The 25,438-nt window shown below is 41.5% G+C and overlaps 1 protein-coding gene across 1 annotated transcript in view; it reads left to right on the top strand.

Annotated features, from left to right (window-relative positions):
* CYFIP1 (cytoplasmic FMR1 interacting protein 1) overlaps positions 1-25,438 on the top strand; it is a 2,370,671-nt gene that overhangs the window by 1,960,142 nt on the left and 385,091 nt on the right. The window contains exon 24 of the mRNA XM_044072062.1: positions 21,710-21,800. Coding sequence (XP_043927997.1) covers positions 21,710-21,800 — 91 coding nt within the window. The remainder of the gene's footprint in view (positions 1-21,709; positions 21,801-25,438) is intronic.

Genomic DNA, 25,438 nt, shown 5'->3' with positions numbered 1-25,438 from the left:
TTCATAGCAGATGGAAAGTAACCACAGACATCCAGCCAGTCTTCCTAACATTTCTGGAGTGGGGCTGGCCTCCTTTGTGTGCTAAGGGCATTATTAAGATGCTGGGTAGAAAAGAAGTAGCAGTCCCTGCCCTTTTCAGTGTTTTGATGTAACAGTACAGTTGCTGGTCTATCCATTGCTCTCATCCATGTAGTTACCAGTAAGCTAAGTTCAAAGTTTTGGATTTTTTCTCGTTTTCCTTTTACCAGTTCACTGCATTTGATTGTATTGGTTTTGATTTGCTTTGTCTGTCTGACTGTGATATTTGAGAAATATTTTCCAAGGCTGTGGATGCACAGTGTCTCTGGGAAAGGTCACCAGAAAGTATACCTGTGGAGAAAAAGATTTCACCAAACGGTTATCTTAATTTGCTTTTCTCTGTTTGTAAAGATTATCTATCTGGATCTTCTTTCTAATATTTAATGCTTTTCAAATAGAAAATTGCTCTGTGAAGTCAGAAGCAGTTTCATTGTGGGTTATGCATGCCCATATTGGGAGGTCTTCACCTGCCACCCCCAGTTATATATATTGACTTCTTGACCCCAACGATTTACTAATTCTAAACCTAAATGTCTGTAGTGTAATGAACCAAATAGAAAAGCTTCATTCCACCATCTCTTTATATAGCCCCGATGTCATAGTCATCACTGAAACGTGGTTTAAACCAGGTATCAGGGACATTTCCATGACCCGACCCAGTTACAATATTCTCAAGACTGACCGGGTACACAAAAGATGCTGTGGAATAGCCCTAATTCATACAACTAGCTTAAAAGTTCAGCTCCTACATACAGATACCCGATTCTTCAAAAACGCTGAAACCTTACCTGCAAAACCCTCCGTAAATCAACACAAACACCTTAATTGGCATCTATATACCCCAGGTAAGAACCTACCAATTCTAGAAACTGTACTCCACTGGGCCTCTCACTCTCTTCCCCAGGAAACCATCATATTAGGCGATGTCAACATAGATTGGAGCTGTGTCCACTCTCCCACTCCCACCTGCCATATTAATCTGTATAACTTCACCCAACTCATTCATTCCCCCACATGTATAGACAAGGCCACAAAAAGGGAATCAACATTAAACTGGATCCTCACCAATCAACCCAGTACTGCCCACTTATGTGGCACACTGGCCAGCGCTGTGTGACCACAACCCCACCTTTATCCTTAGATATAGGCTGAAAACAAACAACTCCCCCTCCCGCCTACAAACCTGCTTCCGCAAAAACTTCCCCAAAGAGGACTTCTCAGGGACTTAAAATATTGTGACTGGTCTCCATCAAAACCCTCCCGCTAGACAGAATAGTTGAATACTTCCAACTCCACATTTCTAAACATCCTCACCCAACTAGCCCCCATAAAAATAGTTAGGGTACACAGCAACCCCAACCCCTGGCTCCAAAAAAATACAAGATCCTTTCTCCAAAACAGGGACAAAACCTGGAAAACCTGGCGCTATCAAAAAACAGCCACAACTAGGCAAGCATTTCTTGAACTTTGGAATAAGGCCAAAAAACAGGTAAAGCTGAATAAGCAAAATTACTACATCTCCCTACAAAAGAAATATAATTCCAACCCTCAAAAGTTCTGGACAACAGTAAATAGTATCCTCCAGCCCAGCAAATCAACCACACCACCTCCCAATGCAACCGGCACAGATCTCGACATAGCCTGCAGCTATAACAACTACTTCACCTCCTCCATACTTAAACTTATAAAATATTCTACTCCCACAAACATCCCCCAACCCCCTAAGACCCAACAAAACATCATCTCCTTCTCACTTAAGCCAGTACAAATATCCCCTGTACAAAAATTCTTAAAGGAGTACCGCACCCACAGACTCAAAAAACATGTTTAAAACATCATGGCATGATGTTTCATACACTTTAACAGCACTCTGGGATTATTTACAGGATTTTAAATATTTTTATAATGTAATTCCAGACTCTGACCACCTGGAGGCTGGCATATTGACGTGGTTTGGATAAATCAGGTTGCCATCCAATATCCCAGAAATCATTGTTTGTCTCAAAAATGTTACATCATGCAGGCCTCCGTTTGCCTAAAGTTCCTGTGATTTCATGGATGTTGCATGCGTACAAAGTACTGAGTAAAATAGAACAATGTAAGTAACATCCCCTGCTGATGGATGACTACTTAAAACAAAAACAGTGCAAATGCCACAGAACACACTCAAAGTGCTGTTTACTGCTGCCTTTTTTTTCTAATTTAGTTTAAATGGCACTAATTTGTGAGACAATGAATTCCAGTCCATTTACTTCTCCCCTCCCCCATAACACTTAGCTTCCCTAGCTGTCAAAGACCTGAGGGTAATTTGACCTGTTAATTCCATTGATTGGCAGATCTCAGCAGGGTGCTTGACTCATGTAATTTAATCTGTGCTCTAGCATTTCCTTTGTTAGAGGGGACATTTTTTTGCTGCACTATAGCCATGGCCTTACTTGACTACAATCACATCCAGTAAGGTCTTGCACCAAGGAGCTAAAGAATAAAACATTTATACTATTAACTAGTTTAGATCTTTATTAATTTAAGTGTTAAGGTATCACTTCATGCTTCCACCTTGTTAAAAATTGAGATTTACATGTGCAAAGTGTTGGTATGCAGTGTTTGCCTTCATATGTTTTTACTCCACTGGTTGGTTTGCAAAAAAAAAACTTTTGCAGTGTCCCTGGATTTGTCTTTGTACATACAAACCGCATTGCTATATTTTCCTCTTCCTTTTTCTTGTGTCCAGAAGTCACTTATAACAAAGTAATTTTTTTATTGATTTTTTTTAAATAAAGGACATCAAGGTTAACTTGCCTTGAATCGGATAATGGATGCCACTGCAAAGAATCACTGTTGAAATATTTGTGCATGGACAAAATCCCTTACTAAATCTATTTGCCAGCCTCCAGTTCAATTGGTGCTATGGCTTTAATATACTGGAGTATTGGAGCCCTTCCAAATATCAACACCATTACATACCAGTTTTGCAGTGTAGTAACCACCCGGCATGCCCACACACCTTTAGCCATCAATATGCAGCTACTCCTTTTCATGTGAGTATGTGAATTCCTTTTCAGACTTAAGGTGTGGAAGCTGCACTGAATAATTCTAGGTGCTTGTTCAGGTTTCACATGGTGCTTGCTTAGAGCTACTCTCATTTTAAGCCACTATGAATATGTTGCACTGCCACCTCTGATACCAGGGTAATGTTTTAATCTTTCTATTCCCGCACTGCACACTAGCAGTATCTGGTGCAAATACAACAGAGAAGTATGCAAGCAATACACCACCTAAGTATCATTTGCCGTGCAGAATGTACAAGTATGCATACCAAATTTCTGTGTTTCCAAACATCGGTGTTACTACACTACTACTGAATAAAATGAACAGCACTCAGGCTGGGGGAAGGACAAGGGAGCCATGACATCACAGAATGGGTGGGTCTTATTATTTTAGTTAGAATCAGATGACGGCTGTGGTGATGTCACTTTGGGGGAGGGAACTGATTTTTTTTTTTTTTTTTAAAAGTACCTGCACTGCCTGGCCTCGATGATGTCAGTAATTGGGCGACTCCAGCAAGCTTTATTCAAACGTGAGAGAATCATTTTGTAAGTGAAACCATCACAGTATGAGAAGGTAGGCTTCTGTTACAGAAGTAAGGGGAATTATAAAAATTGTAAATGCTTTATTATTGTTGCTTTACAGAGGACAATGTAAATAGGGAGGAAAAAGGCCGTGAAGTTGAGGAATACATTAGAGAAACCTGTTGTACTCCTTTAACTAAATTCAAACCTACCACCCTCGCCGCTGACAACCTCCACGCCAAATACTTCCAACTCGCATCCACAGTCATAGCCTACCCTATTTCATTACTAATTAAGAGATCCATTACTGAAAACACCATTCCAACCTTGTGGAAAACCTTATTCATTATTCCCGTACACAAAAGCGGCCCCTCTTCTGATCTCTAACTAACGCCCAATAGCAATTCTTTCACCATTCTCAAAGATTCTAGAGAGGTGCATACATCACCAAATCCTCTCCCACCTCCTCTCCAATAACCTTCTCTCCTCAACCAAGCACGGCTTCTGCCCATCCCACAGTGCCTCCACTGCCCTGCTCAGATTCACCAACACTATAAACTCCTACAGGAACTAAGGTAAACTAGTCTCAGCTACCTTCTGTGATATATCCAAAGCATTTGACACGGTATCTCACAAGAAACTTCTAACCTGTTTCTCTGACCTCAGCTTCAACACCCCCACTCTGCTCTGGTTCAAGAGCTGCCTAGACAACCGGCACCAGTCTATCAAAATGGATTAACCCCCCCCCCACACACACACTCCCAGTCCCCTAGGTGTACCCCCAGGGTTCAATCCTCGGCCCACTTCTGTTTAATATCTTCATCAACCAACTCCACCTAGCTACTACAAAAGCCGATATAGTCCAATACACTGATGACAAAACCCTCATATGCTCTGCACCCAACATCCAACTTCTACAACAAAAAGCCTAGTTAGCCTTTACTGAAATTGAGAACTGGCTCAATACCTCACAACTGATACTAAACCCCCCAAAAGCCCACCTCATGCTGTTCCAGCCAGCCAAGTCCAATGATCTCTCCTTTTCCATATTCTCCACCAACAAGACCCAAATGACCCCTGTCCTAGAGGCAAACAAAAATTCTAAGCTTGTTTCCTGCCTTTCCTGTAACTAGTCTAGTCCAGATACAGATTTGCTGTATCCAGGACTGCTTGTAAGCTTCTGAGCCCCCCCCCCAAGCCTTTCTGTGTTGGCGGGAAGCCTTCTAGCTTGTCAGTGGGAGTGGTAAGCACTAGGTAGCCATCTACCACAAGAGGAGTGGTCTCTGGCCCAGAAATTGTAGTTTATTGGCCGTTTAAGGAGTTTTCCATCTTTTTCAACTTTCTGGTTTAAAAGCCCACGTTTGCGCTTTTCCCACCTTTCCTGTAACTAGTCTAGTCCAGATACAGATTTACCGTATCCAGGACTGTATGTAAGCTTCTGAGCCTCCAATCTTTTTTATGTTGGAGGGAAGCCTTCTAGCTTATCAGTGGGACTGATAAGCATTAGGTAGCCTATCTATCAAAAGAGGAGTGGATTCTGACCCAGGAATTGTAGTTTATTGGCCGTTTGGACAGTCTTTCCATCTCTTTTAACTTTCTGATTTAAAAGCCTACATTTGCGCTTGTTTCCCACCTTTCCTGTAACTACTCTACTCCAGGTACAAGTTTGCTGTATCCAGGACTGTTTGTAAGCTTCTGAGCAGTGCCAAAGCCTGCTCTTCAATTTTTCCCTTAGATCTGCTAGTTCTCTCCTCTCCTACACTTTTACTAGCCTATTAGTCTAGCACTTTACCAGATTCTTGTAGCAATTATTGTAGCACACAAAAGTGTTATCAGGACTAAACGTTCTACAAGAAAACAGCTCCAGTATTTATTATTAATGCCCACCCCTCCAGGCATGTCTAAAGGTCAGTTCCCTGTGCTTTCTCCTATTAACCTGGTGAACTTGGGCATCCTGAGGTAATCTAGCAATTGCCTCATGTACACCGACAACCCTCTCTTCTTACCTCCCAACACTCAGACTTGCGAGAGATGCACTTATATATCCAAATTGGAAGCCAAGCACTCTTCAGCCAAGACCGCAATAGCTGGTCAAGAGGAGAAGGTCAACACTTGCACCACACCACATGGAATGCATCGCCCTCCAGAACATACACCAGCACTGGCTTCTCATAAAAACACAAACCACACACCCACTTTCGTGGAGGCTCTCAATAAAAATCTGCCCAAACAGCAGAGACCTCCAAGGCAGAAACACACTCAACCAACACAACACAACACTAATCACGAGATACATAACTCTCCTAAACAGTGTGACACTCGACCAAACCCTCTAAGGCAAAACAGCATGCCCAACACACTAGTCATAGGTGACTCGATAGTGAGGCACACTGATGTCTCCCTCACAAGGTTGAATAAGGAGAAAAGCAACAGTCAGCTGCCTGGATCTGCCACATAATGCACGCACTCAGGTCCCTCAACAACAGGTACAAATATGACTCAGTCATTGTACATGTGGGTGTGAATGACTTGAGACATACCTCCCTAGACTACATGAAAAGAGACCTGGAGGAGCTCTCGGATTATGTAACTCAGGCGGGTATGACCTTAGCCCTGAGCAGCATCCTACTATCACCCAGAATACCACCACAGTACAAGCAGAAAATGATCGATTTCATTGGCCATGTTTCTGGTGTCGCTCTAAGGGGATACAGTATCTGTCTGCCTGGGATGACATGATTGACAGACCTCGATGCTTTGCCACAGATGGCCTGCATCTGTCGTCCCTGGGCTTCCGGATACTGGCCAAGGCTCTTGCCACCCCATATAGTGCCTTTTTTAGGTGGTGTTCCAAAGACCAAATTACCACCATAACAGCTACAAATAAATGCAATCTGAGGGTCATGCTGCTCAGTGCTAGAAGTCTAAATCTCAAAATGCACTCACTCGAAGCACTCCTTAAAATTGAGAACATCGACATTTGTGCTGTAACAGAGACCTGGTTCAAGGCAGTAGAAAGCACCCCTACACTACCAGGCTATAACTCTTTCCACACCTTTCAGCCCCAGAACTTGGACCAAAGCTCCAAAGGCAGTGGTGTTTCCATATTCATAAAGGATGCACACACCTCCAGACTGGTACCCCAACATAACGCATCAGAGATACTTCAGTTGCAGCTAACACTGGGTAAGAGAGCAATTCATGTAGTAGCTTGCTATAGGTCCTCAACCATCTTCCAAGACTCACACTCCACGTTCCTAAGCACCCTGAAGAATATATTAGGGTCCAACCTAACACTCTCATACTAGGCGACTTCAACTACCCCTCCATTAACTGGGAAAGCTACTCATGTACCAATACACTTGCCCAACATTTCCTGGAGTTCATTAATTCCAATGCCCCGGACCAGCTTATTCTTACCCCCCCAGTACTTACATGAGCGACTGTTGCTCTACATCAACAGTCAGCTCCTCTCTGTTTAGATCTGACCCCAAGCTAATCACCTTGGAAATCCACATCCCTCCCACCCCTGCAAAGGTAACCACCATGAAAAACTTCTCCAAAGCTAACTTTGGGCTCCTAAAAACAGAGATGGCTAACTTTGCGGCACCCATGCAAATGGAGAATAGTTGCATGACTACCGAATCATACATGAATGCACTGTATGAACACATACACAAATGCATGGATCTCGCCATACCCAATAGAACCAAGACGCTCTCCTCCAAAAAAGGAAGACAATCTGGTGGTCCCCTGCCATAAACAAACTTTACAACAGAAGGAGGAAACTGATGCGGAATAAGGTGAAGTCCCAAGACTGGAAAAACTCCCTTATCAGCCTCAACAAAAAGTTCAGATCCCCCATCAAATCCTCTAAAGCTAGCTATGAAACCAGAATTACAGCAGACAGTAAAGACAACCTCAAGGCCTTCTATAGTTATATAAAGAATCTCCATGGCAATACCCAGATTTGCTCTGAGCTACTGCACAATGGCATCTCCCTTACCGAGCCAACAGATATTGCCATTATACTGGCCAACAGATTCAGTGCCAGCTTTACCCCTCCCCCCCAAAGGTCAAATCACAATACCACTCAATTGCCAGGCACCCAGTATTACTGCTGCACAGGTAAAAACAGCACTGTCCAAGGCCAAGAATACAGCTTCTATGGGACCTGACAGTATCCCTGGCTGTGCTCTACATGAACTGCACAGTGAACTGGCACCTCACCTGTGTGTCCTGTTCAATCACATACTCACCTCAGGCTTTGTCCCTACCGAATGATGCACCACAAAGGAGGAGCGACTACAGACTCTGGGAACTGTCACCCCATTAGCCTGACAAGTCTGATATGCAAAGCTATGGAACCCATCATCATGGACGTAATAAAAAAGGATATAGGGAATCTTCAAATTCTGGATCCCACAGAGTTTGGTTTTGTGAAGGGTAGATCATGCCTGTTCAACTTGGTGGACTTCTTTGAGTCAATCACCAGAGCTGTGGATGATGACAAGGTGGTTCATACAGCCTACCTTGATCTGGCGAAGGCCTTTGATACCATTCCCCACTCTGGAATCATAGAAAAACTCACTAAGCTAGGCATCAACCCCTATATCACTAGGTGGTTACAAACTGGCTCACAGATAGAGCCCACAGTGTGAAAGTAGCTGACTCCAAGTCAGAGTGCCGACTAGTCATGAGTTGAGTCCCACGGGGTTCGGTCTTGGGTCCTCTCCTGTTTGGTATCTACTTCAATGAAGTCCAGGCCAACACAACGGGACTCTAGCTGACAAAGTTTGCAGATGATTACAAGATGGGAGCTATTATTAACTTCCCAAGTGATGTAGACATCCTACAGAATGGCCTCACTGAGACCAGCGATGAGTGTCAGAACCATGGCCTTAAGCTCAATGCCAAAAAATGTCATTATCCTCTTTGGTAAAAACCTGGTTCCATGTGATACCACATTGATGGTAGTCCACTGAATGCAGAAGGTGTTATGAGAGATCTGGGAACACAGGTTGACAGCAACCTCTCTTTTGATCACCACATTGCCAATGTGGTCAGAAAGTCCTATGTGGCACATCTCACTACTAAGGGTTTTGCATCATTAGGCCAATCATCAAGTACAATGCCCCATTTGGCATGTACGTCACTAGACATCTGCAACAACTGGAGAGGCCGCAAAAGTACCTCACAAAGAGGATCCTAGGCCTTAAACATTTGTCCTATATGGACAGACTAAAAATATTATAACTATTCTCTGTCTCATATCGCCTACTTAGAGGTGATCTCTGCTTGACTTACAAAGCCATGTCTGACCCAGCTCTTTTAGAAATGCTACATCTAAAGAAATCCCAATCGTTCCGCACCACACGCTCTACAGACCTCAACCTCATTACCACAATCAACAGAACATACTGGAGGGACAGGTTCATAACTCAGAGACTGCCCATGCTATGGAATAGACTTTCCATACATGTCAAGCAGAGCATCTCGCTGACCCCTCTTCAAGAGAAATCTTGATAAGTGGATAGGAAATACAAAATTCACTCTGGGGATAACTCCAGTGGCTCTACTCAACAGAGGCACTGGGAGCTAAGGTCAGGTGGCACTATGCCAGGGTACTCCTATGGCTAGGCTTGTAAAGGCCCCAGAGCCATTAGCCTAGTACACACCTATGAACTACCATTGACCAACAGTTCAAATTTAATAAACACGTATCGTCTTCCAGATTTCAAGCTATATTATGATATAATTTACTCTAACAGAATAATACAGATATCAGAACACTCTCCTATGGCTAAAGAATGGTCACCATTTTGGGTTAAACTATGGTTTGAACATGTTCAATCATTAAATATTAATCCCAAAGCCCTATCTTTTATCCAGAAAGAACAATTCAAATTAGATTGCACAAATAATTAAGAAATAATATCATAATATTCCGGAAACTACTTGAATCTGTAAACCTAGTGCATACTTTGACTCTTCTGCAACCTGTACATTTAAATCGTAATCTCACATTAAGTAACAGTATGATAAATCTCAAGCAATATCCACAAATTAAAAACTATGTCATATGGGACATTCTCAAAATGAGACCAGAGGAACGTTGAAGCTTAGCAAAAAACATGCAATTCTAAGATAACTTAAATATTTGGCTGTCACACTGGGTAACTTTAGCAATTCAGTACAACCATAGATACTACAACAACACTGCTTTAATGCCTTTCTTACAAAAAGAAAATTCTCAACACATACAAGTTAATTACATCCATCAAATATCAGTCATTTTTACTGTTCTCTGCCCATACAAGTTAATTACATCCATCAAATATCAGTCATCTTTACTGTTCTCTACCCATACAATTTAATTACATCCATCAAATATCAATCATCGTTACTGTTCTCTACCACATACAAGTTAATTACATCCATCAAATATCAATCATCTTTACTGTTCTCTACCCATACAAGTTAATTACATCCATCAAATGTCAGTCATCTTTACTGTTCTCTGCCACATACAAGTTAATTACATCCACCAAATATCAATCATCCAAGTTAGTTACATCCATCAAATATCAATCATCTTTACTGTTCTCTACCACATACAAGTTAATTACATCCATCACATATCAATCATCTTTCCTGTTCTCTGCCCATACAAGTTAATTACATCCATCACATATCAATCATCTTTACTGTTCTCTGCCCATACAAGTTAATTACATCCATCAAATATCAATCATCTTTACTGTTCTCTACCACATACAAGTTAATTACAGCCATCAAATATCAATAATCTTTACTGTTCTCTGCCCATACAAGTTAATTACATCCATCAGATATCAATCATTTTTACTGTTCTCTGCCTACTGGAATGAGAAAAATAAAAAAAATTACAGATGAACAAAAATCCAAAGTGATAGAAACTACACTAAAATTATCCCCTTTTAAGAGTTTAATCTATACACAATTGATGATCAACGATAATGCCTACTACACACCAGTGATTTTAAATAAATTTTATTCAAACTACTCTCCAAACTGTCCTTATTGTCCAACAGTGAACACTGATCTCTCTCTCATCTTATGGGGCTGTAAATTTACATACACGTTATGGTGTTCTCTGAAGGTGAAGTTAGAAAAAATGGGTTATGAGCAGTCAACATTATCGTGGGAATTTGGTATCCTACATATAACCCCCCAAAAATTATTTAAGCAGGACACACTGGTATTAGTTACATTATTTGCGCTAATGAAACTATATGTCACCCATAACTGGACAGATAGAACCAAACTATCTTGGAAGGAATTCAAGAACAAAACTACTAGATAGGTTACAGCACATAAATTAATCACAAGAGATGGTAATAAATGCACATATTTTCAAAAATATTGGAGTCTCCTTCTGAATCACATTCTAAAAGAATGAATATTATTCAAAGAATCAAGTCATCAGTTTGTATACAAAATTCCCTTAATACTAAGTAAACTACAAACAAAAGAAGCTTAGACAGACAACTTACGGATGAATCAAACGCAGAGACCTGTCTCTCATGCTTATGCCCTTTAGCTGCTGTTAATTTGGTATATAGTGTGTAAGTTTACTGCACCATGCAGTTAGTATAATTATATACATTTTTCTGTTACAATTTTAAGATAAATAGTAAATGTTTTATTCTATCTTACTTAGTAGAAGTATGACCTGATTGCAAATTTCCATCGAAGTCTTCAAAGAAAAGGACTCTGGAACTGACAGCTTCTATTGGTTCCTGCCCCGAGGTACCTAGAAAATCAGAGCCAACAACTCCTTGAGCCCAGTCTCCTTCACCTTCAGTGAGTTACTCACCGGGACTATTAAGTTCCAGATTCCAGTCTCCCATACTCCAAGAGAGACTGTGTTCTCATCCTTTGATAGCATCATCCATTCATTCGTCAAAAAACCTGACAGAATTCAGTGTCAACTGGATGATGTGAGGAAATTTATAAAAACACAGATACAGCTTGGGGTTTTACCAGCACTGTACTGTGGGAAGGTACCTAGTATTGGCCAGTTTATCCCTCCTTTACAAGAATCTGTACAAACCCGACCCTAAGGTTAGGTTTTAGTGGAGCCAATTGGAACTGTAGCACCTATGACAGTGCAAGAAACTTCTTGTATCCTTGCTGGCTGTTTTGCAGTCTCTTTCTGCTCCTATGCCATTGAATTGAAACAAGATTTGGAGCTGAAGCTTTAGAGCAGAGTTCTGAGGGGATGAGTTGATACCAAGGTTCTCAGAACTATCTCTTCCTCTTGGGGCTTTTACTTGGGATAGTTCAGATCAGAGACCAGCTTCAGGGCTGGGAGTCTTTGGTGCCAAGGTTTCCCTTTCTTCTTCAGAATGGAAGTAATCAATGAATTAATGACTTTTGAGGCCTTTGAAAGGGTTTTGGTGAATACCAAATACAAGGTAACATCAACCATTTTGGTTCCACCCAGACATCATTTGTACTGTATTTCTTCACCTCTTCATCCTGTCGTACAGAGACAGCTGACACCAGGGTTTCCAAGGAAGTGTGTTTCATTAGCTCCCTGTCTGGTTGTGACCCTTTTACTGCTCACCCTGAAAATGAACATGCAAGTGGAAGCACACAGACTCATCACCAGAGTCCTTCATTGAAGATACTGACTTAGACAAAGGAGAGGGTTCCCCTGGCTCCCTCTCTGGAGATGTCTCATTTGGCAACATTCTAGAACTGATGAAACAGAGAGGGAGTTGGACATCTCAAGACCTTTTTCTGGATGTGTCAGTATTATTGGAGGCCTTTGGTTCTGGACCAACATCTTCCAGGTTGGTACGGCCCATTGACCCCCTTATCGAGCTTATGGCTGGACGTGGAAGGATTCTGATGTGGTGGAGCCCATATCAAAAAAGCCGATTTTATATTACAGTCACCTTCAGATAGGAAGCACTAGAGTAAGGGCCAACCGGTGGATGCTATGGTGGTGTCAGCATCCACAAAGAAAGAACTATTGAAAGAAAACTCATTTTTACATTCCACTAATAGAGAGACTGGGGCAATGGACAGATTTAGGAAGCAAGTGTATGTGCCAGCAACTTTTGTCCATAGATCAATGAACTACCTAGCCCCATTTAACAAAATTACAGTGAGACCTAACTAGAGATCACCAAGTCACTCTTGGAGGTGTCGTCTGTGGATGTTCAGAAAACAGTGGATTCCCAGCTTTCTGCTCTTTAATCCTCCTCTAATGTAGCCAAGCATCTTATCCACTGCAGTCGAGTGTATGGCCAGAGCAGCAGACACTGGCATAATCATGCATCATTATGCCTGAATGTGACTTTGCAGAAGGTTTTAAGTCATCCTTTTATCAAAACCTTGTTTGGACCTAAAATCAAGGATACCCTCAGTAGGAGTAAACAGGATGATAAGATTCTCTTTCTGTAGTGGGATTGCACTTTTGTACCCCTCAAAGAACTGTACTGTATTTCATTGTATATCATAGGAGGAATTTACCTCTACCACATAAACAAAAGCACATTCAGACAGAGCAGTGTCTATTTTGACAGCCTTCAACTGAAGATTATCCATTGATTATATCTGTGCTGCAGCCACTTGATCAACAGTACATCCTGTGTGTCTCACTACAAGTTGGACTTTCAGTCCAGATCACGCTCCTCTTTTGGCTCCATCATACTCAGGAATGTCCTTTGATACCACTCAGATTGACAGCTTGGGATTGTCTCCTAGGTTTGAACAGACAAAAATAGACGATATTGGGTATAAAGTTACATACATACCATAATATTAGATCCATTTTGTCTGCTTCAAACACCCGCCTTTCCTTCTCCCATCCAAATTGTCACGTATGGCTTCTAGATGATTGAGTGGATGTTGTTCCCTGTGTGGCACAGTCACACTAGACTGTAATTATTTTTCATTAAACAGTTAATATCAACAAGGTTATTAAAACTATTATCTTGGAATGTTTTTCCCATAGGTAGTTTATTAATATGTTTTCAGACTAGCGGGGCAAACCCGATCTGAGAACTTGAGAGACAGCCTAGGAAATTATAGGTAGTGGAGGAGTCAGAGCTCTGGTTTTGAAAGCTTTGATATTGATGCCAAGGTAGGATCCTGTTGGATCCAAAAACCCACAGGTTTGGAGTAGTCAAAAATCAGACAACATGGATGTAATGTTATAGTAAGTACCTAACTTTTGTATAGCAACTTTGCAGTCCTTTCAAGGGTATGTGGTTATAACAATTTTGTGCCAGACGTTCATCGTGTTACACTGCTGCAGACATCACACTTAGGTTATCCTGCTGTCAGGCGGTCCTGCAGTCGGCCAGAGTTCCAAAGTCTTGGTCCGGCGTCGGTTGCTGTCGCTTCTTCCCTTACGTCAGTGCGCCAGGGGTATGTAAGAGGCATCCAACACCATTTTCTCCAGTCTTTCTTGTCACGCGGTGCCCGAAGCAGAAGCAGTTCGCAAGCGCCGGTCGGCCGACTCCTGAGATTTTCAAATCGAATTTCAGACCGAAGTCTTCAATAAAGCTAAGTACCCCATTGGGGAACCTTTTCTTGCCTCATTCCGATGTCAGAAAAAGTTAACAATTGCATTTCTTGTGGGAAGCAAATACCTCATAAGGACTTTCATTCTTATTGTATTCCTTGCCTAGGCCCAGACCACAACATCACAGGTTGTCAGTTTTGTGCTAGGTTTAACAAACGAACTATAAAACGTCGGTTTGATTTCGCCCGACATTATTTTGGTAGGAAATTTAATTATACCATGCCGTCGGAGCAACTGACGACCGGAATGCATAAAAAATGCAAAGATAAGGACAGGCAGCCGAGACCCAAACCAGACTCAGAGGCCTCTGCTAGGCCAGTCGCCGGTTCTCCGGTTTTCAGTGAGGCACCTACGCAGACCCTGACGACCGCTGACTCAGAACCCCAGGCGGCATCCAATTCCCAAGAGGAGATTGCTAGGCCTCCACAACCTTTATCTTTAGGCCCTTCCGACTCCATGGCTGAAGGAGATTCCGGTGCAGTTGAAACGCCTTCAGTTGCAGAAGGTGTCTTCAGACCGACTACACTCACTATTAAATCCTATGCAAAGTTGAAAACTCCTTTAAAAGCAAAGAAGACTGTGTACAGCAGTCTCCATTACAAGCCCCCATGCCTAAGAAACAGATGCTTAAGATGGCTGAAGACTTAATTACCGTAATCAGGGGTTCCCATCCCCCTCCTGATAAAAGGCCTAGACAGGAAGAGGACTACGCTTCCTCTGACCAGGTTTCAATTTCCTCAGATTCTTCTGAGGAACAAGAATATTCTTTTCCCCCTTATGAAGACTCTGATGCTGAAGAAGTCTATTCCTTCAGCATCTCTCCCAGAAGACTACTCTTTTGGGGAAACTTTACATACCATGAGGGAACATTTCCACTGGGAAGGCCAGGATTACTCCGATTCTAAGAAAAGGCTCCGAGAGTTCCTTTTACTACCCCAGCACAGACCACTTGCTATTCCACCGGTGTTAGACATTGTGGATGATGTTTATTCAGAATCTAGCCTTAACCCAGATTCACTACCTCCTGCACCAGCCAAACCAGACAGATACTACAGAGTCCCTGACTCACACAAATTCCTATATAAAAGCCCTGTTGCTGATCTAGAAACCATTTCCCAGGGTCCCAAAGGGGTTAAGGCCTCTATTGCTAAAAATCCTGTACCCTCTGAAAGGGATTCTAGAGCACTAGACAGATGGGGAAAGAAAATATATACCTCAGCTACTCTAGCTATGAAGGCCTTAAATTGCCAGTTTCACATGCTGAAATATCAACAATATTTGATGTCTCAATTAAAACAAAAAATGAGCACACATACAGAGCAGCCTGATTACAAGGAAATGCAAGATTTGTTGCATGCAGCTGAACAAGTGGGAAAACATACCTTGCAATGTGGATTTGATTCATTGGAAGCTTCTTGTAGAGCAGCAGTGACAGGGTCTGTCATACGTAGGCATGCTTGGTTAAAAGAACAAACTTTACCTGATCATGTAAAAGCAAAGTTATTGGATGCACCTTTACAGCAGGATGTTTTATTTGGTGTAAAAGCAGAAGAGGTTTTAAAGAAAATGGAGGATAAGGCAAAATCTATGCAGACGGTCAAGGATTTTTTACAGATTCAACCCCCTTGTTTCAGCAGAAATTGGCCAACCAAAAACTGGTCCTTTCCAGCTTCTGCCAGACCACAGAGTGGCAAATACAGACGCCCAAGGGGCAGAGGTCAGTCACAAGGCTCTTACAAGCCTCGACAATGAGGTGCCACAACCCAGAAAGGAGGAGAAGACCGGTCTCAAACTACCAGAAGACAAACACAATGACTTACCCCTCAGACTGCCAAGCAAATCCCTCTTGGGAGCTCCCTTGGGAGGAAAGCTTAACACTTTTTGCAGACAACTGGGGCATCATCACAAAAGACAAATGGGTCCTAAATATTGTATCTCAAGGATACAGATTCCACTTTCACACTTTACCAAGGATAAAAGGAATGCCAAACCTGCCACCAAATCAATGGGCAGAGGCTCAAAAACAAATTACAGCTCTCATGGACATGGGAGCCATTCAACAGGTTCCTACACAGGAGCAGGGACAAGGATTTTACTCAAGACTCTTTCTAGTTCCCCGAAAGGACAAAGCTTGGAGACCCATTCTGGACCTCTCAATTCTAAACACATATCTCGAAGTACCCAAATTCAAGATGCTAACACTACAGCAACTTCTTCCCATGCTGGGCAAGAAGGCTTGGCTAGTAACGTTGGACCTCAAGGAGACATACCTGCATGTCCCTATCAGACAAAATTGCAGAAGATACCTCCGATTTATAGCAGGTTCAATCCATTACCATTTCTCTGCACTGCCCTTTGGCTTATCTACTGCACCCAGGGTCTTCACAAAAATGCCTGGCACCAGTAATTGCATTCTGCAGACAAAGAGGAATTCAAATATATCCATACCTGGACGACTGCCTTATTCAAGCAGAAAGCAAGGACATTCTTTTAAAGCATCTGGCGTTTGTCAAAAACCTATTAAGTTGTCTAGGGTACACAGTAAACGAAAAGAAGTCAAAACTAGTGCCCTCACAAGACATAATATTCCTGGGTGCCAGCTTAAATACAACAGCCCAAATGGCTTATCTCACGCCAGACAAGCAAGGACAACTGACTCAATACTTCAAAATGATGGCAACAAAGACCCAACTCCCTGCAAGAAAAATTCTGCAGGCCTTGGAATTCATGGCATCTTGCATACTACTAATACCATATGCAAAACTGCATATGAGGAAATTACAATGGTACCTGAAAAGCGTATGGACTCAACACAGCCACAGCTTGGAAACAATAATAACACTCATTCCCTGCCTTCAACAGGAGTTTCTATGGTGGGCTCAGGCATGTCACCTCAGCAAGGGACAGCCTTTTACCTTACCCACAGCCAGGCAAACTATAATGCATCAGATTATGCCTGGGGAGCACACATGGCAGGACAGTGTATTCAGGGCAAATGGTCTGCAGATCAAAGGCATCTACATACCAATCAAAAAGAGATGCTAGCTGTACAAAATGCCCTAACAGCTTTCAAGGACCTCCTACATCCAGGACAACTACTGATAAAGACAGACAACACCACAGTGATGTGATACATAAACAAGCAAGGGGGCACACATTCCTACCCCCTATGCAGGCAAGCAATGACCTTGTGGAACACAGCACTGACCTACCAAGTTCAACTACAAGCACAATTCCTGCCAGGAAAGAAAAACACATTGGCAGACGATCTAAGCAGAAACATCATAGATCCTCACGAGTGGAAACTAGATCCACAAATATTCGCAATGATAACTCAAAAATGGGGGAGCCCAGACATAGATCTGTTTGCCTCCCCCCAAAACTACCAACTATGCAAATTTTGCACAAGGACATACCACACGCTAGCTTGGAAAGTGGACGCCCTGTCATTCAGTTGGAAAACATTAACAGTGCATGCCTTTCCTCCACTGCCTCTTCTGGCAAAGGTGCTGCTGAAAGCCAGATTAGAGAGGCCACAAATGATACTCATTGCTCCAGACTGGCCACGCCAACACTGGTATCCAATACTAAGGAACATGGCTCAAGGCCCACCAAGGATTTTACCTCAAATTCCTCACCTGCTCACTCAGCAAAACAATCAGATTCTACACAGCCAGCTCAAGACTTTAAATCTGGCTGCATGGCAAATTACCTAAACAACCAGTCAACACTTCTCTCTAAAGCTGTTATGGATGTCATTCTGGAGGCCAGGAGGCCCAGCACCAGGAAAGCCTATTCAGACAAATGGAAAAGATTCTGCGCCTGGAACAAGGCTAAAGGCCAGAATCCCCTTGTCCCAAATATTCCTCAGATTCTACAATATTTAACTGAGATATTGCACAAAGGACTTTCCTTTTCATCTATTAAGATCCACGCCTCAGCTATTTTAGTTTAATACAACACGGATCCTCCTATATATTTTCACATCCATTACTAAGACAGTACCTCAGAGGGGCTAAGAACATAAGACCGCCCCAGAAAGCACCGACACCAACTTGGGATCTCAACTTTGTTTTGGAAAAACTTACACTACCAAGTGACTTATTTATTTATATTTATTTATTGACATTTGTTAACCGGGTTTGTCCAACTGGGCTTGTGGCCCATTTTCAGTGGAGACCCGAGGAGAAAAGCTCCAGTAATACATTTTAAAACAAGTACAATTTTAAACCATATTGATATAATAGCAGTTACAGCAAAACGATTCACATATGTTGGGATACATGCATAAAGTTAAAGTTGTATTAAAAAGAAGCTAAGTAACAATTTTACATTGATATAGTTCAATAGGTCAACAATTAACATTTTTTGTTTGTATAAAATTGTGCAAATGCATAGTAGACACATTGGAGAGAGAGGTGTAATGAGGTACTAAGTATGGTCCTTCTACTAAGCCTAAATATTAGAAGTATATCCAACAAAGTCCATGAACTCCATGCCACCATAGACTTGTACTCCCCAGATATAGTCATCCTGACAGAAACCTGGCTAAAACCTCACATTACCAGTGAGCAAAAAATAACTCCCTACAGGTTACGGCATAAGAAGAGTAGACCGGCTAAACAAGAAAGGAAGCGGTGTAGCTATAATATTTAAACAGCATCTAAACATCCAGATCTTAAAATCATCAGCTCCACAAATAGGCAATGAAGAAATAATATATACCAACCTCAAAATAAACCAAAACAAAACCATAAACACAATTGGATGCTACTTCCCACCTGGCCAAAACATCCCTCCACTAGAAAACCTCTTCAGCTGGTCTACCCGCCATCTCCCCCAAGAAACTATAATTTTAGGTGATTTCAGTATTGACTGGCAATCCTGTTCTGGCAACCATCCAACCCATCATGTAAACCTTCATGGCTTCACCCAACTAGTCCAGTCGCCAACCAGGATAAATAAAAACTCCAGCAAGCACACTACCCTGAATTGGATACTAGTCAGTAAGAGCCCCCAGTCATATACAACGGGCTGCTTATCAGATAGCCTCAGTGATCACTCCACAACATTCCTACTCAAAAAATACCTATACCAAGCTAAACCTGTCATCTACCATCAGATAAGTAAAAACCTAAACTTTAACCCACTCACATTCATGTCTTCCCTCAAAGAATGTAACTGGCATCCTCCATATCTCCCCGTCTACCTGTCTCCATAGGGGTTCCCCAAGGATCCATCCTTGGACCCCTACTCTTCTCTGTTTTCACCAATAATCTAGCCTCTGCCACCAAACATGGCACACTCATACAATACGCAGATGACTCAACCATCATCTGCTCAGCCCAGTCCCGACCCAAACTGCAAAAAGTCACACAGGAAGCCTTTTCCTCTGTTGGAACTTGGTTATCCGATGCCAATTAATACTCAACCCAAACAAAACTAAACTACTCATCTTCCAACCCACCAAACATACTCAAAACAACTCTCACTTTAACATCACAGCAAAAGACAACACCACTATATACCCAACTGAACACACCAAATTGCTAGGAGTGGAAATAGACAATAAACTAAAATTTGACATTCACATATCCATGACCATAAAAAAAGTCCACAAAAAACTAGGAGCGTTATACAGAAATAAGCAACTTCTCACCAAAGCAGCAAAGATTTTAATAGCAAATTCCGACCTTATCTCCACCCTACTTTATGCCTCTCCAATATATACCAACCTAAGGCAATGCAATCTAAACAAGCTAGAGACCTGCTACAACAAAATCGCCAAATTGCCACAGGGCATCCTACCGTAGTCACCACTGTCTCTCACTTGCTGAACTGGGCTGGCTTGAACTCCCTCACCTCCTTCAATGGTATCAACTCTCACTCGCCCACAAACTAGTAAACCATCCACTAAATGTCCCATCCCTCCAGAATCTACTCCAACCCTATCGCACCACCAGACCACTAAGATCCAGCAACAAAAATCACTTGCAGATCACTAAAGCCAATAACTCTGCTGGTGAAGCACTATTCTCTTGCACCATAGCCAAATTATGGAACTCCCTCTCACCCACAATTACCTCCATACCATCATGCACCCACTTCAAAACTGTACTAACAGCGCACCTAAAAACATGCTGGCTATGCCCTTGCAACTCCCACTCTAATATCACCCACCCCATCCAACCACTACCTTTCTTTCCACTCCACTAACTACCTTGATTATAGCAAGCTCAGATGCTCATAAGCCTAGTACTTATTATACAGCAGGAACTTCTTATTATAACATTTGTTAATGTCTGTTATGTACTTCACAGATAAAGATTCTAGTTGTGTACTGATGAACTATGTTCTTCATCTGTAAATATGTTGTAAGTAATTGCTATGTTAAATTGTTAATCGCTATGCAATCCCATGTAACTACTGTCTGTTTATTTTAACTGTGGAGCTTTTCTCCCCGGGCCTCCACTGAAAATGGGCCTATGTCCAGTTGGACACTCCCGGTCAACAAATGTAAATAAATAAAATAAAATAAATATTCTTTTTATTTTCAGTGTGCTGATTGTGAGTAATATGGGTATATGTCATTAAATCGAAAATTCATTCATATCATCAAAAGTGAATACACTGACCCTAAGTGATCCGAATAACAACTAATCAAAAAAATAAATAAATAAACATTATTTTTCCAGGAGGGCAAGCCTCTTTGCACCTATCATACTCCCTGCTACTTATGTGTAGCAACTCCAAGATCACACTGCAGTGGGAGAAGGGCAAAATTCCTCAGTCCCCACTGTTCCACAATCTTGCATACACAAAAAGCCAGTAACGTGCCATCACTTCAGTTTCGATAAACTGTACTAGATTTTTTTTCATGTTCAAGAAAAGTTAACTACACCCAAGTAATATACGTGATATTACCCATATCAAATGTTCTCATGTTCATTTTTCTTCTAAGTAATGTGCTGTTATGCTGTGTTACTATGTGTGTTTTGCATGTATTCTTAGGTTTTCGGTTTGCCTGTGAGGCCCAGGTCATGTCTGAAAAGGGTCGTCAGACCAGTGTTACACTGTTAGACGTAAAACAAAAATAAAATTATGTGTAGTCATATGGATGAGATCACATATAGAAGACTGTGCGTAATGGAGCTGACCACGTGATCTTAAAGGCAGAAGCTGGCGACTCTGAAGAGGGAAATGTAACAGAAAACATTGCTTTTATGTCTTTTATGTTGTCTCACAGCGTTCAAAACACATAGATTAAAGAATAGAACAGGTGTACTTAACCACTCTCAACAATGGGATATTTTAGTTTAATTTTAGTTTAGGAGGGGAACAGGCTGCATTCTGTGGGTCGCGCATTATTAAATTAAAAAAAATGTATATATTCGTTGTTGTGTTCATGGACTCTACACTGATTGATACTGTCTTAGTACTTTCACTTTTTTATTCTGTCTTTTGTGCTATTGTATTGCAGTTGCAAGGCACGATTCTGCAGTACGTGAAGACACTAATGGAAGTGATGCCAAAGATATGCCGTTTGCCCAGACATGAGTATGGCTCCCCAGGTCAGTATGCTACAGAAAAAGTTAGGATTTGAAAAATCTGTCAACACTGGCATATTTTTCCATACAATTATAAAAGATCAAGTAAAACGAACCAGAGCTGCTAAATGCAGCTTGACCAGAACAGATTGAGGACAAAGACACAAAAATCATGTGTAGCAAACCTGGAGAAGGCAGGTGGAAGGCAGATAAAATCTTGCTCAGAGGTGACCTTTGCCTGACGTACAAGGCCATGTCAAACCCAGAGTTGATGAATATGCTCTGCAGTACGTGAAGACACTAATGGAAGTGATGCCAAAGATATGCCTGCTTGCTGATACATTGTTATTGTTTATTATGCATTTATTCTGTTATTGCACTTGTTTCTCAGTTAGTTAAATGTGCCAATTATAATAGGTCTTGTCCCAGTTTCATTCTGACAAAATAGCTTTTTCAGATTCTTTCTGAGAAACAGAGTTTTTCTCCAGCGATGTGCTTTATGTTGTCGCCTGCCTTAAGAATCCTTCAATTATTCCTAATAACTTAGCATATCTGTTTTATGTCACTGCTGTAAGTTAATGAACACCTCATTCTGTCAACTCGATCCACATTTCTTCTCATTCCTTCAGGTGTCTCTTGTGTGTTATTGTCCATGAAATAAGGTGGTCCTTGTATTGCGAAGCAGTCTATTCTCCAGGATTTTATTTTAACTTTCACAAATGATTTATTTGGCAAAGAAAATGAAACGGAGCATTTGTAATGCACAAAACATATTATTAATCAAATGAGTAGCACAAAACATATTATTAATCAAATGAAATGTTTGAAACTACGATATTTGATGAAACTAGCAAAGATATTCATGTGGGGCTCAGAATTACCTTTGGTTTGCATAAAGTAAAATGGGCACAAGAAAAGTATAATGAGCATGATAAGAGATTAAAAGAGCATAATGAGTACAATAAAAGGGCAAATTAAGCTTAAAGAACAAGGCGACTGCATGTTTTTTAAGACTGTATTTGGGCACAAACTACTGTTTCGCATTGACCATAGCCATTCAAAGCATAACTAGTTGTTCGAAGTATCTCATAGTCTGCAAAGTGTTTGCAGTGTGTGTGCTTTATTACGGTGCAATTATTTCAGAGTTTTCTGTGTGCAAAGTACTGTTATATTGCAAAGTGCAGTCAAAGTACAGCCATTTCGAAAAGTTTCTTGTGCTGTGTACATTTATTCACACCGTGCCACCATTTCAAAGTGTTCCTTACACTGTACAGAGTTATTTCGCAAAAGAGCAGCCATTTTGAAAGGTTCTTGTGCTGTGTACAGCTTATTTGCAAAGTGCATTCATTTCAAAGTGTTTCTTACTCTGCCCTTTTTCTGCTGTGCACAGTTTATTCACAAAGTACAGTCATTTCAAAATATTTCTTACACTGATGAGTGGTTTCACATAGTACAATGATTTCGAAGTGTTCTTGTGCTGTGGAGATTCATCTGGCAAAGTGTAGTTATTTCAGAGAGTTTGTTGTGCTATTCGGCATAATTACAAGTACTGGCATATATGTTTGTGTGTGTATGTTTGTGTATAATTTCAAGCACCTTCACTACTGTGTGTTGAGATGGCAGAGGCATTTCACAGACCTGGTCCACTTGTGTTTGATCATAATATAGCAGAGAATTGGAGAGTATTTGAGCAGGAATACAATATTTTCATACAAGCAGCTTTTTCTGACAGATGCACGTACAAGCGCATTCATTTTGCTTAACTTAGCTGAGTCCGAGGCTACTGAAAGAGAACCTTCATTTGTGTATGCACCAGCAGTATATGCAGGAGAGGGGGGAAACTACCATATTGTGGTACTGGCTGAGTCAAGGGAGGACCCTGAGTGCTTAAAATGTAAATTTAGAGAAATGTGCAACCCCCAGACAAATGTGACATTAGTGAGGCACTTATTTTATACAAGAGACCAAAAGCCAGGTGAAACTTTTGCAGCTTATATCACTGACTTGAGAAATAAGGCCAAAACTTGCAGATTTGGTGACCTGAAACATGAGTTAATAAAGGACAGGCTTCTGTGTGGTGTTAATAGTGCTGCAGTGAGAAAGATTTTGCTTCACAAAAGTGATTTAATGTTAAGTAAAGCCGTAGCGATTTGTCAAATCCATGAGCTCACAGAAAGGCACACGTATTCTTGCAAGAAATAAGAGCATGGATTCAACAGCCGATAGAACAAACATAGACAGCATCCAACAAGTGGCAAGCAGAAACAGGCCTAAGTACATACAGGTGCAACCCTTGCAGGATTCCCTGGGAGACCTTATAGCTTTCTAGCAAGTTCCAAGACTATCTCAGTAAAAAGGGCATGCTCAGTGCAGTATAAGGGTGAATCAGCAAAACCCCCAAGTCAAGTCTTATTGTTAACTGTCGTAATTGTGGTGCCAATCATGAGTCTAAAAGAGAGAAGTGCTTAGCATTTGGTCAGCAATGCCACAAGTGCAAAAAATGGAACCAGTTTCAAAAGTTTTGTAAATCAGGCAAGCCTTATTCAGTTATTAAGAAAGGTCACTCAAAAAAGCAAGTTGATCACGTAGAAAGCTGTAACCCTACTTTTTATGTAGATGGTGTATCAGTGGTCAGTGAAAAGGTTAATGCAGTAGATTGGTTGGCAAAGAATGAAGTATTTTGTACTGTCATGATCAATGGCAAACCCATAGAACTCAAAGATGACACTGGCTCAAATTGTAATGCAATAGCAGAAACATTTGCTAAAGTGACGGCTGATGAGCAACTTAATTTGGCCAATTGTGAGAAGCTTGTTGCTTATGGAGGTGAAGAGATTCAAACTGAAGGCTCAGTAGTGCTTTCATGCTGTTTGGCTGGGAACAGTTACAGCTTGCAATTTTATGTAGTCAGAAGACCTGTGCAGTCATTATTAGGTCTCAGAGACAGTTTGAGAATGAAACTGCTTTCTTTTACCAAAGACATCCATCATGTAAGCACGTCTCACATGTTCTTCGTGTTTCACTGTTGCAGTCATTACATTTGGGTAATCTGCTGGCAGGTTGCCCTCAGTCGGCCTGAATTCCAAAGTCTTGGGTCCTGCGTCGGTTGTTGTCTTCTCTTCCATGACGTCAGGTCGTCAGGGGTATAAAACATGCAGCCGACGCCATTTTCTTTAGTTTTTCTTGCCGCCCGAAGCAGAAGCATTTCGCAAGTGCCGGTCGGCCGACTACTGAAATATTCGAGTTTGAGTTTCAGAACCAAAGTCTTCATTAAAGCTAAGTACCCCGTTGGGGAAACTTTTTTTCTTGCCTTTTACTGATGTCAGAAAAAGTTAGTAATTGTATTACTTGTGGGAAGCAAATACCTCATAAGGATTTCCATTTATACTGTATTCCTTGCCTAGGCCCTGATGACAACGTGCCTGGCTGTCAGTTTTGTCCTAGATTTAACCAACGCACTATTAAGCATTGGTATATTTTTGCACCAAGTTATTTTGGAAACAGATTTAACTACCCAGAGATGTCGTCAAATAGCAATCCGACTACATAAAAAGTACATAAAAAACGCAAAGGAAAGGACAGAGAAAGACAGTCGAGATCCAAAATCAACGATGAAGCTTCTCCTAAGCCAGTTGCCGGTTCGCCGGTACTCAGTGCCTGAT

The sequence above is a fragment of the Protopterus annectens genome, chromosome 5.part0 (genome assembly GCF_019279795.1).
Source record: "Protopterus annectens isolate FY-2018-M chromosome 5.part0, PAN1.0, whole genome shotgun sequence".
Lineage (NCBI taxonomy): Eukaryota > Metazoa > Chordata > Ceratodontiformes > Protopteridae > Protopterus > Protopterus annectens.
This window is presented reverse-complemented; position numbering and strand designations above follow the sequence as displayed.